General features: G+C 37.6%; 1 protein-coding gene across 8 annotated transcripts in view; it reads left to right on the top strand.

The window, feature by feature from the left end:
* LOC121928780 (golgin subfamily B member 1-like) overlaps positions 1 to 13,984 on the top strand; it is a 231,752-nt gene that overhangs the window by 188,541 nt on the left and 29,227 nt on the right. For 2 of the 8 annotated variants that reach the window (XM_042464010.1, XM_042464035.1), the window contains 8 exons: positions 546 to 697; positions 6,115 to 6,268; positions 6,500 to 6,623; positions 8,058 to 8,188; positions 9,837 to 9,884; positions 10,567 to 10,676; positions 11,629 to 11,797; positions 13,653 to 13,757. In XM_042464010.1, the coding sequence (XP_042319944.1) occupies positions 546 to 697; positions 6,115 to 6,268; positions 6,500 to 6,623; positions 8,058 to 8,188; positions 9,837 to 9,884; positions 10,567 to 10,676; positions 11,629 to 11,797; positions 13,653 to 13,757 (993 nt within the window). Of the gene's footprint in view, positions 1 to 545; positions 698 to 6,113; positions 6,269 to 6,499; positions 6,624 to 8,057; positions 8,189 to 9,836; positions 9,885 to 10,566; positions 10,677 to 11,628; positions 11,798 to 13,652; positions 13,758 to 13,984 lie in introns of all 8 variants that reach the window. The other 6 variants (XM_042463994.1, XM_042463977.1, XM_042463986.1 and 3 more) reach the window with 6 other exon arrangements.

Raw genomic sequence — 13,984 nt, 5'->3', positions numbered from 1 at the left:
TCTTTACTGGCTATCAAATAATTTCTGGGCAAGGTGCAAAATGTTGGTTGTAACTTTTAAAGCGCTACATTGTTTGGGTTCTGTCAGGAGAGAATCAACAGTTGAATATGCTGTCTGAATTTAAAACAGCATTAAAAACCAGTCTCTTCTGACAAACGTATCCAGATGATTTTTAAAATATGAATTTTAAAGTTTGTATTCATCATTTTTTAAATATATGTCAGTACTTTTGTATTCTTTTAATGTGTTTACATGCTCTTTTAACTGTGTTATGCAGTTAATTTTTTGTTGTTCTCAGCCTCAATCCATAGAGAGGGGTGGGTAAGAAATAAATATGATAATAAACAAAGTGTGCAGTTGTACCTCTGTGCTATCTATGTTTCCCATGGACTCAGTTGGTTAGTGTGCGAACAGTGAGAAGTCTGGAGGCTGATCTAGCATGACTGTTATTATGCTCTTAGAATTTCTGATTATTAGGTTATTTAGCTTATAATCTGTTTTGAATTCTTTATGCTATGAGTATGTCCCAACTTTACTTGTTGTAGCCTAGTGAATCGGGCAGTGTGGATGAACTACAGAGTCGGCTTTTGGAATGGCAAGAAATTGTAACTGAATCTGAGGACATACACAATCAAATTAGAGAGGAAAAATCTGCAATGGCTCTAAGAATGGCACAAATTGAAGAAGAAAGAGAAGGTGAGTTAGTCTGTTGGAGATTGTGTTAGGCCATTTTGTTAGGTTGCCAAATATTAGAAGCAGATTCAGTCAGGTGAGATGTATGCTGGTAGGCAGCATCCGGTTCCTGCCGTTGCCAGGTGTATTGTGCAGCCTGATCATAAATAGTAAATTGAGACCTAGTATTGCCTACATCCGTAGCTAAAATGACACCTGAGGCATGGTATGTTGAGCAGAATCATTCAGTCTGCTTGCAGTGCCATAATGAAGAAGTGATACTCTCCTAAAGTGAACAAAAATAAGGCAGAAAGCAAGCTTAGCCTTAAGTCTCCTAGCACTGAGTTCTTTCCAGCCCTTTTATGAAGACAAGTTATAATTATATTTCTGAACCTTCTTCCTTGATTGTGAGCCAGATTCTTTTAGTTGTGTACCTTCATGTCCTTTACATAGACCCAGAAGCCCTCAGCTTGAAACTATTTCATTCTTACTGGGTGCAAATTTGAAAATACCACATGTTCTGTCCATTGAATTTCATGACTAGTCTTCCAGTTATCACATTCTATGTACTGAGCCTTTGATTCCCGATGAAAGACATAGTTTAAAGCAGCTTTGGGCTGAAACATGCTATGTTTTATTCAGGCCCTTTTGTATTAATATGGTCAAATATTTATCTTCCTGTATGTCTGGTCAGTATTTAATTTTGCATTTCCCTTGGGCTATGCATGACCTTTCTGTTTTGTTTTCCCCCCCTTTGCGGTTAAACCTGATGAGCACTTGGCGTCCCTTCCCCCTCCACTCCTAGCCTACACTGTGATTTGGTCAGCCACTGAGAACATAGTTTCCCATCAGTTTTGTGCATGCAGGATTCTGCAGCCGCAGCAGCCTATGGTGTACTGTTGCTGATTTTCCTTGGTAGACATTATTTTGTGGGAAATCTTCAATAGTGTATTATAATTGCTGTTTGTGGTGCTGTATGGTTTTTCTCCCCCTCCCCCCACCTTTATTAACATAAGTAACAAATGCTGTTTTTAACTTGATTTTCCCTCTTTGCAATGCCGGTATCTTCAGTTATGTTAACAGCACTTTCTTCATACTTTTTTTTTACTTGCAGCTGGCTCCATATTTACCTTGAAAACCTCATAATTTATAATGTTATACTATTAGTATTAAAATTATATATTCAGGCTTTCTTTAGATACCCCTTTTTTTAAAAAAAAGAATGAGTCACTAATGAATGTCAGGAGCAGAAATCAGAATAAATTTTGAGCTAAATATACAAAAATTATGCAGACTATAAGTGCCGTCATCTTTGTGTATGTGTGTGTGAAATTCTTTCATGCAAACAAGTCTCACTTTCTTTTGATAACGTGGCCCTTTACAGAAATCCACTGGTACGAGCCCCTCTGCAAAGTGCTATGGATTGGGCTTTGTATAGGTCTAAATGCCTTTCTTGTTGGGTCTCATTGTTGGACCTGCAGCTTTAAAGAACACAATCCCTTCAGTGTTAAAAAATTTTAAAATTCCATTTATTTCATTTCAAAGAGTTTTAAAGGTAGGGATGCATGTTTAAACCAAAAGGTGGGAAAGGTTTCCAGAGAGTTAAAGTTGGCTGGAAAGGATGATCACTATAGCATGTTTGTGTTTGATATGCAGATCAGATATTGAAACATAGTACAGTGGTACCCCGGGTTACGAAATTAATTCGTTCCGCGGTTAATTTCGTAACCCGAAATACCTTCGTAAGCCGAATTCCCATAGGCGCTAATGGAAAAATAGCTCTCTGCTGCCCTCCGGTGGCGGAAAATAGCGCCGCAGTTTTTTCGTAACCCGAAGAAACCTTCGTAAGCCGAAGCAATAAATCCCTATGGGATTTTTTCGTATCCCGAAAAATTCGTAACCCGGCGCATTCGTATCCCGGGGTACCACTGTATAGGATTAGGAAATAAGGAAAACCTATGCTGTTGGATGGATCACAAAGTATCAAAGATGTAAAGCGTGTTTTTACAAATATCCAGAATAAACCTTTGTAACATATTTTGTTACCATGTAGCCCTGGTTGTGCAGTGGTTAAATGCTGGTACTGCAGTCACAACGTTGTGAGCTTGATTCCAGGGGGCTCCAGGTTGTCTCAGACTTCCAATCTTTCATAGGTTGGTAAAATGAGTACTCAGCTTGTTGGGGGCAATTGGCTTACACATTGTAAACCACTTAGAGAGTGCTGAGTTCACTGTGAAGTGGTTTAGAAATGTAAATGCTATTGCTATTTGGATCCAGAGAACTGTAAATGCTATTGCTATTGCTATTTGGATCCAGTGAGCGTTTTGAAATAAGTGATTTTTGCCATTTGATCTCTCTCAATCTCCCTCATAGCATATTGCTCTATACAGTCAAGGGGGCGGTGGAGAGTAGTGCACATGATTATAGAATCATAGAGTTGGAAGAGGCCACAAGGGCCATGAATTCCAACCCTCCTGCCATGCAAGAACTCTCAATGATGGTCCTGGGGACTGCAGGGGAAAAGGGGAATTGATGAAAATCACTACTCTTTGTTTTTTCCAGCTGGAAATGCAGACCAACTGCTTCCATAAGTCTTTCCATTTCCAGAATTAACTCTGGATCTAAATCAAAATGATGTGATAATAATAGGGGCTTCTTAAATTGTTTTAATGGACACAGTATGATCCAGTCATGTACTCATACGGATACAGGTCTTGGCCTCCTGCTGTCAGTCTTGGTACAGGGAGGGCTGCTAGAGCTCTCTGAATAGTGTGAACCTTGTTCACAAATGAATCTTTGTACAGTATGATAGTAAATCATCCGAGTCCCAAACTACATGATTGTTCTGAGGCATTCACAGGATTTCCATGATGTGGTTCAACACATTTCATCTATTCTCCCCTCTTACTGGAGCCTGGCACTCATACTGTGCCATTCTGAAGGGCTTCAGGATTGGTTTTTAAGGAGAGGTGGGGAAGGGCTGCAGTAGGAAGGTGTGAGTGATTAAGAAAATCTATTTGTAAGGATGGAGGTTTGTTTGGACTTCCTTAGATCCAAGTTCAGGATTCCTGACTGATTTGAAAATTTAAACCAGGAAACGAAAAATAGCTCCTTGTATTTTATTGTGTTCCCAATTTTAAATTTTCACTTTATGTTGGTTGTCTTGAACTCTGCAGAAGTAGCATATACACTAGTTAATTAATGTGTATCTTTCTGGGTGGGTGTAAATATGGATGTATAGTAAAGGAGAGAGCAGTTTCAGTGGTTTGCAAATCAAACACAAATAATTGAAGGAGGAGTAAAATGTCAGGTGGTGTTTATTTATCTATTGCAGTGGTTCTCAAACATTTTATCCTTGTCACCCCCTTTATAACTGCATGTGGACACTATGCCCCACTGATGTTGCATACAAATAAAAACATTCTGTTAGTTCAATTTCAGTATTTTGTTTGCACATTCATGTATATTCATATTTTTTACATTTTATAGGGAAATAACATTTTTTTCAAATTAGAACAATTTTGTTTAAATAAATTCTATACTTAAGATGTGTAAATTTTACATATACTGTCTCACACACAGCCATACTCGCAGCAGTGCTCACAGATATGTACACACTCAGACATTCTTTTTTATTCTTTCTTTTACTCACATACATACTCTCTCACGCACAGAAACATTCATTCTCTTTTCTATACAAGTATACCCAAGTGCATATGCATGCATGTAAAATAAAGATGAAGAGTGTGACTGTGAGGGGTGAGGAGAAGGAGTGACTCAGGATGGACCCTGCTCCTCCTCAAGTGCTCTCTTCACCTTTGTTTTTCTCTCTGTTTTCCCAAACAGTAATAGCTTGGGCAGAGGAGAAGGAAGAAGGGGTACTAGGGTCTCCAGGTCTTACGCCCCCTTTGAGTAACTCATCCCAGGGGTCCCTTCCCACAGTTTGAGAACCAAATCTATTCATTTTATATCCCGTTCTTCCTCATTAGGGTCCCCCTGGTGGGACACAGTTATAAAAAGAGCTCATTATTGGGAAACAGTATTATTATTATTAGTATTAGTATTAGTATGTTTATTTATATCCCACCTTCCTCCCAGTACAAGGACTCAAGGCAGCTTACAAATCTAAAACGGACCTAACCATGTCATTTAAGTTAGGGAAGCAAATTTGCCTACATGGCAGCTCCTCTGTGTCTGACCAAAGTTTTAGAGGTATTAGAAATAAGTTCTAGAGAAAGAAAATAGGCCAACTATTACAATTGTTTCAGTACCAGTAATTACTTTCTAAATTGATTTTTTGAAATATTTAATACACTTGTGTGGTAATAGGTATGGACTGAGGGTGCCTTCTCTACCTAAGGAAGCTACATACCATTTCACATACTGAACAAAAAATAAGGTTTGCCCTGTTACTGGGTAAAGTGTTTATCTAGAAGGGAATCACATCTGATCAAAATACCATTGTGTTGGTCACATCCACACCTCACAATGGTAGATTTACACACACACCCAATTTCAAAGAGACTTTAGCAAAATTACAGAAGGTTCACAGAACCTGGCTTCTTAACTAAACTCCAGCATGGGTTACAAAGTCTAGCTCATATAGTATGTAAAATCTAGACTTGTACATGCTGGTTTTACCTCATTAATTTAGGTATACATTTTTGAATAAAAAGATTGATTTGTTGAGGTTGAATAGTTGAAGTTCAATACTGCTTTGGCAGTGAATAAAGTATGGAGCCAACTTTGTCTTCATTTCTTCATGCTGACTTATCTGCTTTACATGAAACATCTTCCAAATAAACATGCTTTGTTGATCACACAAAACAGATGGGAATGTCCTTAAAATAAACAAATAATAATAATTTCTCACAATGGACTGCTGAATTTTGAATTTATTGTTATTATTGACAAATGAGTCTATATTGTTTTAAATCTAAAATTATATATGGCTTGATGCCAGGTTGAAGTCTGTGATACAGGCTTGTGACTTCCTCATATTACCACAATAAAGGCACCCTTTAACATTAAAAATCTAAGAAAGGGTTGCTACAGTTTCCTAAAAATATATGCCCAACTGAATAATCTGAGGTGATGTGTTTATTATGCACATCAGCTACATTTGAATATAACTGACTTAATTTGAGCTTAATTTGAATATGTAAGTGGCTGTCCTTTTTTGTCAGTATCCATATACAGATCAATTTTTATTTGGAAAGAAATGCCTGTGAGATTTATACCCGCTGTGGCTTTTTTAAAAAGAATCACATATCGATTGTTTCCATATGCTATGAGGGGGAAATCACAAGGTGGATAATGATATGGAGTGCATCTATAACCTATTCCTGCCAGCTCTTTATAAACCCCTGTCTATATCACTTATCCCTTTTGAATGTCTACAACATGTTTGTCTGATGTGTGATTGCTTTCCTGTGGCACAAAACTGATTGAGGATGACTGGTTCTTTCCTGGCTGCTCTGATCCAGCCATAGTCTCAGGGCAGCAGGAGCTGGAGGAGGAACTGGCTACAGGTCAAGGGATTGGCAGAATACAGCCGGAGAGAAGAAAGATTTCCCAGTCCAGCAGGAAACTCCAGGTAAGTTGGTTGCACTGAAAAATTCATATTTTTGTTGATGTCATTTTAAGCAGCAAGTGCACTCTTATTGCATTCTGTGTGGCATCTTAATATGTGTTGTTATGGGGAATTTATTGCCAGTGCTATTACAGAATTGTGTTCATTAATCTAGGGATAGTTTAAAGAATAGAGCATTGTTATCCTCAAATGTTGTGGATTTTATAGTCTATTAATTTCTCTCCCTGTATTTAGGAAGATTATGGCTTCGATGGAAAGCAGGGCTTCGAAGAGCTGAATGTAACTTTGGATAGCACTGATTCAACTGAAGGAGAGAACATGGGAGGTTGGTGGCCAGAGTACACTTCTCCTAGCACAGGTGTGGCAACCACTAGACAGTTTATTAAAGCATGCACCAGCATCTGTTTTGTCTTATTTTTGTTCTACAAATTCAACTAACAAACCATGTTGTGTTGTGTTTGTATCTGTTGATTTATTTTTTATTTTTTTGGCTTGCATTTTTGTTGCAATTTGAAGCATGTGCGTGCTGGATGAACTGTCTAGTTTTGGTTCAAAACTAGAACATAGTCGTGATTTAACACCTTGAAATCTCAGTTATGAATAAAGAGTATTGTCATTCATGGTAAGCTTTTTTTAAGTTCTAGTAGTGTTCTTTTGAAAATACCACCACAGCCAGACATTGTTTTCTAGTTGTGTTTCATGTCCTGTTTAAGATAAGATATACTTGTGTCTATTCTTATTGTTTTATAGAAAGTATACACTTCAATTCCTCCAGAGTTTGTCATGAAGATGGCAAATTTCATTAAATGTATTAAGTCTGTTTTGCATAGGTTTACTAAGGATGTATTTTGAGTTACATCTTTCATTGACTATACTTTTCCAATTAGAAAATTCTGAAGCACTTAGGAATCTGTTATTTTTGACTTGAAGTAAAGGACAAAATTTGACTTGACTTGAAGTAAAGGACAAAAATAAAAAATAAAAAGACTATTTATTTGAAAGTAGTTTAAACAGGCAAATGTCTTCTGGAACTTGATTAAGCAAAAGCAGATTTTTTATACTAAGAAAATACACTAAATTATACTAAGCCCCCACTCCAGCAAGCATGTGACATATAAATGTGATGAATCCTCTCTATTCTTCTTGCATTGGACAACAAAGTCAGAAAGGGAGGCAGTAACCATATTCAGTTGAATATGGTTAACAGTCATCATTTCCACAGTCAAAAACACAGCACTTACCAAGCATTAGGGAGAGGTCCAATATTGTTCAATTGAATGTGGTTATGATCTCCCATCAGACTTTCTGGCACAGTGGAAGGCAGAGACACAGTCCCATGGATTTTGTGTGTGTAGAGTTTTGTATGCCTGGATAACCATTATAGGAAATTGAGTTTAAATGGTGTTTAAAACAAAATTGATTGATTGCCAAAAACATTCTATATAAAACATATAATGTATAAAAATAAGGGATGCAATATTCTGTCAGTTATTTATCTTAATTGAATAAGAAAAATTATCTTGATTAATGAGACACTTAATTAAAAAAATACTAGAAGTAGTGCCAAAAAACTAAAAAGAGGTGAGTAGGTGTCACCTTAGAAGAGCTATTCCCCATACCTCCATTTTAAGAGATGGGCTTGATGAAACATATGATAATTATATGATAAATAAATGTTCAGAATTATGGTTTCTGTAAATGTGTACAGATTTAGTCAATTGGTTAATTGTTTACAAGTCATGATATGACTGGACCAGACACTGCTAACAAAAATGTCTTTTGAATTAACAAGGTTTACGGACCGTAGTGGAAGAGTTAGAATTGGAAAGAAATCAGTTGCAAGAACAAATTCTCTTTTTGGAGGAACGCTGTCGGGACTTGGAAGATCGACTGCAGCTCCAAGGCAGAATGGAAGCTCTACAGGTATGTGTCAGAAGTAGTGGAATCTCTCCTACTCAGTGGCTTTGAGCAGTTTTCTCTCTGTCTGGATCTCATATTGAAATGAGTTGGACTGCAGGCGAAAATGGTTAGAATAATACAGTGCAGAAAGATGAAGTGAACCTAGGGGACTGGATTCATTCCCCTTCCTCAATAGTCCTTTTAATGTAAAGAACCGACATCCTCTTCCCCCAGCTTTGTATAGGAGTTGGGCAGATATATGGATATGTGGGGCTATCATTTGACATTACTTTGTCTTACATGTTCTCTTTGTTCTAACAGTAACTATTAAGAATCACCTATGTCTGTGTCACCAACTGTTTGATGTGATTCTGATTTTGTACCATTTTCTACTGTAAAGCATTTTTTTCTTTCCAGAGTTCAGATGCTACCATAAAATTCTTAATTTCTGTCAAGGTACTTCTCTGATTGCCTTCTCTGTGTACTTTCTTTAGCAGAGAGGAGTTAGGCACCATCAGACCTCCATGTCCCCTCTCCCCCTGGCAGATACAAAAAAAAAATGTGGGACCTCAAATCTCATTCTCCCTATTGGTGGTATGACGTGTATGCACCCACTAGCACAACCATATGCACACATGGCCATTGGGGACAATGGGGCTTGCCATCTGCGGATGCTCACATCTGCAGATGGCAAGCCTGCAGATATGGAGGTCCAACTCTATTTACAAGATTGCCTGTTCAATAGCAGTATTCTAGTTCTAGAATGCCATTCTCAAAGAGGCTCAATTCACAGTCTTTTCCGTGCCTTCCTGTTTGCCCAGGCACATAAGATAAAAATTCCCCTTTTTAAATTGCTTTAATTAATATTTTTAGTCTTCTTAATTGGTTGTTGTATTCTATTTTGATTATATTGTGTAGATCTGCATGTGAATATTTTTATTCATGCTTTTGTATACTAAATTGGAGTTTTGGTTTAAAAATATCTTTAAATATAGTTAGACAAGACCATTTGTGATCTAGGGATGTAGTTTAATTGTCAGAACAGATCGTCACAGATTTGCAGACTGGGAGTAGGTCCTCATTTAGATTCTGTTACTGAAATGAATAATTCATATAAATTAGACCTGATTTGCTGGTGGCTGCTCTTTTTGATTCTCTGTGTTTTCAAATGCAGTTATTTCACTTGATTGACATGAGCCTCCATGCCCCTGCCCCCGTCAACCCTGTTGCCTGCTCTTTGCTGAAGTATTGTGTAGTCAAGGGATGCTCATAAATGACACTAAAGGAGTTAAACTACAAACACAACATAACACAAAGTTTTGGGGTTAACGTAGAAGAAATGCAAAGAAGTGAGAACACAGCACCATTATAGCAAAGAGCTAAGGTGCTAGGAGTGCATGGGCACAAATATGGGATATTATGAACAACATACTATAGCCCCAAAACACACTAGTGAAATTTCATAGTTGCTTGTAGTAAGACAGCTGAAGCACATAATAAGCTTGCCTAAGCTCCATGGAAACATCATACAATGTTGTTTATTCGACCTGTTAATCTAAGTGTGTGACTAATAGATCTCTTAACGTACTAAAATGCATGTGTGTAATGACATTTTTCTGAAACAGCAATATGCCAATGTATATTTGCATTGTAACAAAGCGTTTCAATACAGGTGGCATTTGGTGTAGAGGAAGAAGGGCAGCTATTGAGGGCTGTACAGGTGTGTTCTGCCCATTCCAAAATGATAGTTCTTTTTGTCTTCTTAGAACTGATATTTGGTATTTTATCTAACCTACCCAGCATTTAACAGTGATTTTGGATTTGTCTGAGCTTCTTTTTATTGTTGGTGTTTGTTTGCAGTTATATTTTACACACTAGTTTTGTGAAGCTGGGTAGACTAACAATATTTAGACTGCATAACAAATGGACTGTGTCAGTGGAGCTTGCTTTATGGCATGTGGATTGCATTCAGAGATTTATTACACACCTCTCTGCTAATCACTGATTAGTTTTTGACAAATACAAGAAAAAATTGACCAGGAATTGATTCTGAATAATTTTCAAATTACAGTGCTGTTGGGCATCTAATAAACTATTGGGCTTTTAAAAAAGAAAATCATGTCCTGCTTTTTAAGTCAATTCCATGTTAGAATTAAGTGGCTCCCACACAGTTTTGCTGAGCATGGTGTGCTGTAGGGTTTTTCCATTGTGGTCATCACATAATAAGACCACCATAGGAGGAACCTTTCAAAAGGAGTTTCAGTGTGTCCTGGGGCTAATATCCTTGATGGCACTTCCCTTGATTAATGAGTTATATAAGATAGACTAACTCACCATCTCTAATGATAACACTGTTGTTCTGCCCAATGGAAGTGCTGGTTATATGTGTCAATTTCTTTCAGAATGAGAATGATCGTTTGCAGTCCCAGCTTATGCAGCTGCGTAACCAACATGCACGTGATGCAGAGAAACATCAAGCTCTTGTTTCCAGTTTGAATGAACAACTTAAAGGGTAAAATAAAATGTTTTTTTAAAAGCCACCAGAATTGTAGTTTAGCAAGTAATGGGAGGATACCCCTTTTCTAATGTATTATGACTGGCTTTCTCTTAGTGAGTTCTGACAGAATAAGTCTAATTTATGCCATCATAACCCACTTCTTTTGTCACTGCGAAGTTCTGAATTTTATTCTGACTACCCTCCCCCTGCCTCGTCCACCTTTTGAATGTGGCAGCCCCCCAAGATTGCCATTCTCATGATGGTAGAGAGACAAGGAAGGCAGAGAGAAGTCCAAGTATTTTCATTTAGCTGGATGCACAGAATAACATCACCATCAGAGACCTCCTGGGGACACCTGGGAGGTTCTTGAGGATGTCTTTCATCATGTGTCCTGCTAAAGGAAGATATCAGGATTCATCTTGGCTGCTCTCCCTCCTCTTCTTCAGCCCAGAGAAATGATTGTATTGGGAGGGGCATCTGCATTTAAAAGGAGGGTTTTGTGTAGGAGGTGTTCGCCAAGAGACACATTGTAACTGTGTTGGAGTGTGTACTTCAGTTTAAATAAATTTGAGGTTCACTAATACATAAATATATATTTATAGAGGGATTTTATCTGTTAATCGTGACATGAGATTTTAACAAATGTAATACTTCATGCATATTATTTTTTAATTTAATTAATTTAAAATCTATTTTACATGTATATCAAAATATTTTTATGTATTTTAAATCACAAACAAGAAGGCACTTGCTGACCTGAAAAGCCCCTCTGATTCTGCAGCACTTGCCCACTCCAGTTTAGTCACTTCTGTTGCAAATGGAGGAGGGGGAGATTGGGCTGCATGCACCAGCAAGGATTTAAACCTCTGCTATTGTGAGAGTTCATTCAATGTCAAGAGACATTGAGTATACAAAAACTATTTACCTTAACATTTTTGATTAATTCAAAACTTAACTATTTTGGCAGACTGAATGAAAGAAATGGTTTGCTTGAAACTTGGCTTGGGGAAAAGGATCAAAAGATTTCAAGTACAACAGAAAAGCTAGAACAGATAGAATATATGAGAAGCTCACTTCAAGAGAGAGACCTTCTAAATAAAGAACTGGGTGAAAAGCTTTTGCAGACTGAACAGAAGGTGAGTTGTACTGCTTTAGTGACTCAGAACAAACCTCTGGTATGTGTTTAGCAATTCTTCACTCATTCCTGCTTGAATCACCTGTAATGGCTGGTACCCTGTTGGTATGTTATATCAGCAGAACAGTCTGCAATATTGTGTAGTAGCAGAATGAAATGATTGAGAAAGGTGTCTTGGATCCTGTCCCAGAAGAAAGGCCAGGTATACATTCAATAACTAAACAAATTGTTGCTAGAGAAGGCTGTCCTACCAGCTCCTGAGCAGCAGCTCATGAGCTTGGCAGAGCAGTTTTCTCTCATAACAGTGATGATTTTCCCTGTTGTATCACCCAGCATAGGCAGAATTGTGCCCAGTATCATTGCTATATTACTGAAATGGGGTGGGATAGATTGCTGAATTAGAGTGTCAGTGGCTTGTCACTGCTCTATAAATGCAGTTCAGTTTGGAATTGAACCAAGAGGTTCATTTACTTGTTCCTATAATGTTTTAGCCCTCTGGGGAAACATTGGTGAAATGGAAATGAGAGTGCAGTTGTTTTATATAGATCAGAAATCCCACTGAATTCAGTTGGTTTTATTACCTAGTAATAGTGTAGGATTGTGGTCCTGCAACACAATTGTATACCCATCTAATTCCAATGATTTTGGTGTGCTTAAACCCAGGTAAATGAATAAAGCATTTCAGGTTGATTTCCTACACTGATAGTCACATTCAAGAGGAATTTATTTTAACCATGTGTTTGAATCCCCGCTCAGCCATGGAAACCCAGTGGGTGACCTTAGACAAGTCACACTTGCTAAGTTGCTGAGGGAGGCAAAGGCAAACCCCCTCTGAACAAATTTTGCCAAGAAAACCCTGTGATAGGCTTGCCTTAGAGTTGCCATAAATCAGAAACAACTTGAAGGTACTCAGCGATAACAACAGCAGACAATAGGCAGATGATGTTGGCACAATTTGTTAACTTTGATAAAAAATTATTAATAATGATTAATTTATTTTGGTTAATAAAATAGATTTGTTGTTTATAATCTGGCTCACACCTTAAATAAAAGAGTTGCAGAACTATTCTGGGTGATCTGAAAAAGACTTACATGTGAAAGTACTGCTGTATTCTTACATTTTGCCCTTACCTGATATGCTTGCTTATAAAGAAGAAGGCAAATTATTCCTGCCTCCTTCTTTGCTGGAATAGATCTAGTTCATCTGCAAGATTATTTTATAAATATACTCTTCAGATTCATATTATCTAATTGACAAATCATGGTTTAGCAATCAGAATTTTGCTAGAGATTGTACAGTACATTATGTTCTCTCTCTCTTCCTGGTTAGCAATAACTAGACATTTGAAGTAGCATAACTACAGTTACAGTTAACCATAGTTTACTGTGAGATCAGAGACTGAAACTAGTCTCTAGTCTTGGTTTCACTTTCTGATCTCAGAGCATACTGTAGCCAGCAATAACTATGGCTCTGCCTATTCAGGTTTCACAGTAATCAATTGCTGATTAGGGTATGGGGATCTTAATTCATGGTGGTGGAACTAGGAGAAAATGGTTGAATCTTACAGTCATGTGGGATGCACCTAATTGCACAGAGTCCCATCCAAACTGAGCTGAACAGGTGAATAGAACATCATCACCACTAATTCAAGTTAACTGTATATGGCTGGGTCTTTTTTAGTAGAAGTTATTGCGCATTAAAAATTGCATCCATCTGAGATTAAATATATGTTTAATTATGAAGGGAATTTATAAGGGATTATCAAGTCTTACAGATAACATCATAGTTTATAATCATCCATTTTGTCCATTAATACTAATTGTATAAAACATTAAAAAACATTTTTTCAACCTAGCTGGATGATGCCTTGAAGAAGTGCAGTGCTTATGGCCTGGAATGTACAGAACAAAAAGCCACAATCAGTGATCTAACAGAAAAAGTGGCTGTCTTTAAAGAAAAGGTAAAAAACAAGTGGAAAATGTATGTGTGAGTTCAGTGTAATTGCTGTTCTTGTTATATATGTCATTGGTCACTGAACTGTGCCACGAGGTTGCAGTGGGGGAGGGAACCTTTTTATTGGACTTCTGAATGGGGCAATCTGCCTGGCCTAGTTGGCCAGGTGAGGTCACATGACAGGGGTGATCTGGAAGGATATTTAAGCCTGTCACACACCCACTCCCACTCTCT

The sequence above is a fragment of the Sceloporus undulatus genome, chromosome 1 (genome assembly GCF_019175285.1).
Source record: "Sceloporus undulatus isolate JIND9_A2432 ecotype Alabama chromosome 1, SceUnd_v1.1, whole genome shotgun sequence".
Taxonomy (NCBI): domain Eukaryota; kingdom Metazoa; phylum Chordata; class Lepidosauria; order Squamata; family Phrynosomatidae; genus Sceloporus; species Sceloporus undulatus.
This window is presented reverse-complemented; position numbering and strand designations above follow the sequence as displayed.